General features: G+C 63.5%; 1 protein-coding gene across 1 annotated transcript in view; it reads right to left on the bottom strand.

Moving 5' to 3' along the window:
- Positions 1-1,880, bottom strand: part of MST1R (macrophage stimulating 1 receptor (c-met-related tyrosine kinase)) — a gene marked incomplete at its 5' end in the record, with an annotated part of 4,776 nt that overhangs the window by 1,674 nt on the left and 1,222 nt on the right. The window contains 8 exon segments of the mRNA XM_009075936.1: positions 46-138; positions 222-381; positions 456-602; positions 682-909; positions 1,001-1,094; positions 1,309-1,470; positions 1,577-1,722; positions 1,820-1,874. Of these exon segments, the coding sequence (XP_009074184.1) occupies positions 46-138; positions 222-381; positions 456-602; positions 682-909; positions 1,001-1,094; positions 1,309-1,470; positions 1,577-1,722; positions 1,820-1,874 (1,085 nt within the window).

The raw sequence follows: 1,880 nt of genomic DNA, 5'->3' as shown, positions 1-1,880 counted from the left end.
GGGCAGTCCCCAGCAACCCCCCCCCTGCCAGTGACACCCACTTACCCAGCACCTCTCTGTAATCGACGCCAGGGCGCTGAGTGGTGATGGTAGCGTTGCTGCGGCTGGGCTGCACCAGCAGCTCCAAGTTCTCTGTCCCTGCAGGGAGAGGTGAGGTGGGTGGGGGGCAGTGCCGTGGAGGGCCAAGGGACAGCAGGGTGCCCAGTGAGTGTGGCACTTACCCCTCCTCTTCTTCCAGCGCCAGCGGAACAGCATGGCAGCCAGGATGCAGCAGACCAGGAAGATGATGCCGATGCCCAGGGCCAGGCTGGCAGCCAGGTCCAGCGAGATGGGGGGCGATAGCACCCAGCCCACTGCCTTACAGGCACCATTCACACAGATCTGGAGGAGCAGAGGCTCAGCAGCCATGGGGTGGAGGACCTAGGAAGGTCATTGTCCACCCAGGGGGTGCCTACCTCCACAGATGCTCCAGTGGGGGGCAGGCGCAGCCCGTGGGGCAGGCGGCACGTCACCTCATTCTTCAGGACATTGGGGTGGCAGTCCTGGCCCCCCACCATCATGGTGATGTTCATGCAAGCAGCCACAGCATCCAGCCCCAATTGCTGCACAGACACAATGCCCTCAGCCTGGGGGTCCCAGCAGTGGGACCCCCTACCATGGCTCACCCCCTGCCCCACATACATGAACCTCGATCTCATCGTCGCCTGGCTTGAGGCGGAGGCGCCTGCCCTCCTGCTCCAAGGGGAAGACCTCAGGCTGGGAGTAGTAGCGAAGGCGGAAGAGCCAGCGGCCGTCGGTGCCATCCAGCAGCACGCTCAGGTTCCCCAGTGCTGTGTCCACCTTGCTCTCGAAGGGAAAGGCTGGGCTGCGGCACCGCAGCCAGTCGTGTGCCTGTGGTTCCTCGCACTCCTGCAGGCAGAGGGATGCTTGGCACTGGCAGGGCTTGGGCCCCACGGGATTGGGTTGGGCAGGGCAGGGCCCCACCCACTCAGGAGCTTACTGTGGTTTGGGTAATCACGCCGTTGGCTTCAAAGCGAATCTTGGTGCGATACACTGAGTCCAGGTGGGTGCCAATGATAGTCAGCATCGAGCCCCTGTGGTGGGCAGGGATCAGGGTCCCAAGGTGTGCACAGTACCCAGGGTGCATGTGGTCCCTGGGGCATATGTGGCCCCCAACATGCACATGGTCCCCAAGGTGCCTGTGGTCTCTGGGGTACATGCGGTCCCCAGCACCTCGTCCAGCCTGGCCAGGGCAGTAGGAGGCCAGGGCTGTCCCCCCACCCAAAGGAAGGGTGCCCATGTGCTCACTCATAGCTGCAGCTGGGAGTGATGGCTGACACAGAGGGGTCAGGGCGGTACTGGAAGGGCAGAGGGGCTAGGAACTCCTCCCCGTCAATCCACAGGGCCACCTGGGCTGCACCCATGCCACCGGCGGCAGGAGCTGTGCATTGAATTGTCCCATTGTCCTGCCTGGGGACACAATAGCCATGGCTGAGGGGAGAGCAGGATGGTTCCCTGTACCCACTCCTGTGCTGAGGACCCAACTGTGCCCTGTGGGGACAGGGCAAGGGTGTACCTGGGCTGCCTGGTCAGGGTGCACTCGGAACCATTGATCATCACCCGCCAGCTGCTCCCTGCCGAGAGGTCTGTGCCATGGAGTGAGAGGTGGGTGCCACCCCCTTGGGGGCCAAACTGGGGGTGCAGGGCACTGATATGGGGCTCCTGAGCAGAGATGGAGTCAATGGAGTGGGTGGGTGAGCCAAAACCCCCCAAACCCTGCCAGGGGGCAGCTGGAGTGACTGCTAATGCAGGGCCATACCACGAAGATGAAGCCACTGAGGGTGGCGGAGCCATGGACACGGAAGCCGGAGGGTCTAGTG

The sequence above is a fragment of the Acanthisitta chloris genome, unplaced genomic scaffold (genome assembly GCF_000695815.1).
Source record: "Acanthisitta chloris isolate BGI_N310 unplaced genomic scaffold, ASM69581v1 scaffold31755, whole genome shotgun sequence".
Taxonomy (NCBI): domain Eukaryota; kingdom Metazoa; phylum Chordata; class Aves; order Passeriformes; family Acanthisittidae; genus Acanthisitta; species Acanthisitta chloris.
Note: the sequence above shows the minus strand (reverse complement) of the source record. Positions and strands in the feature narration are given on the sequence as shown.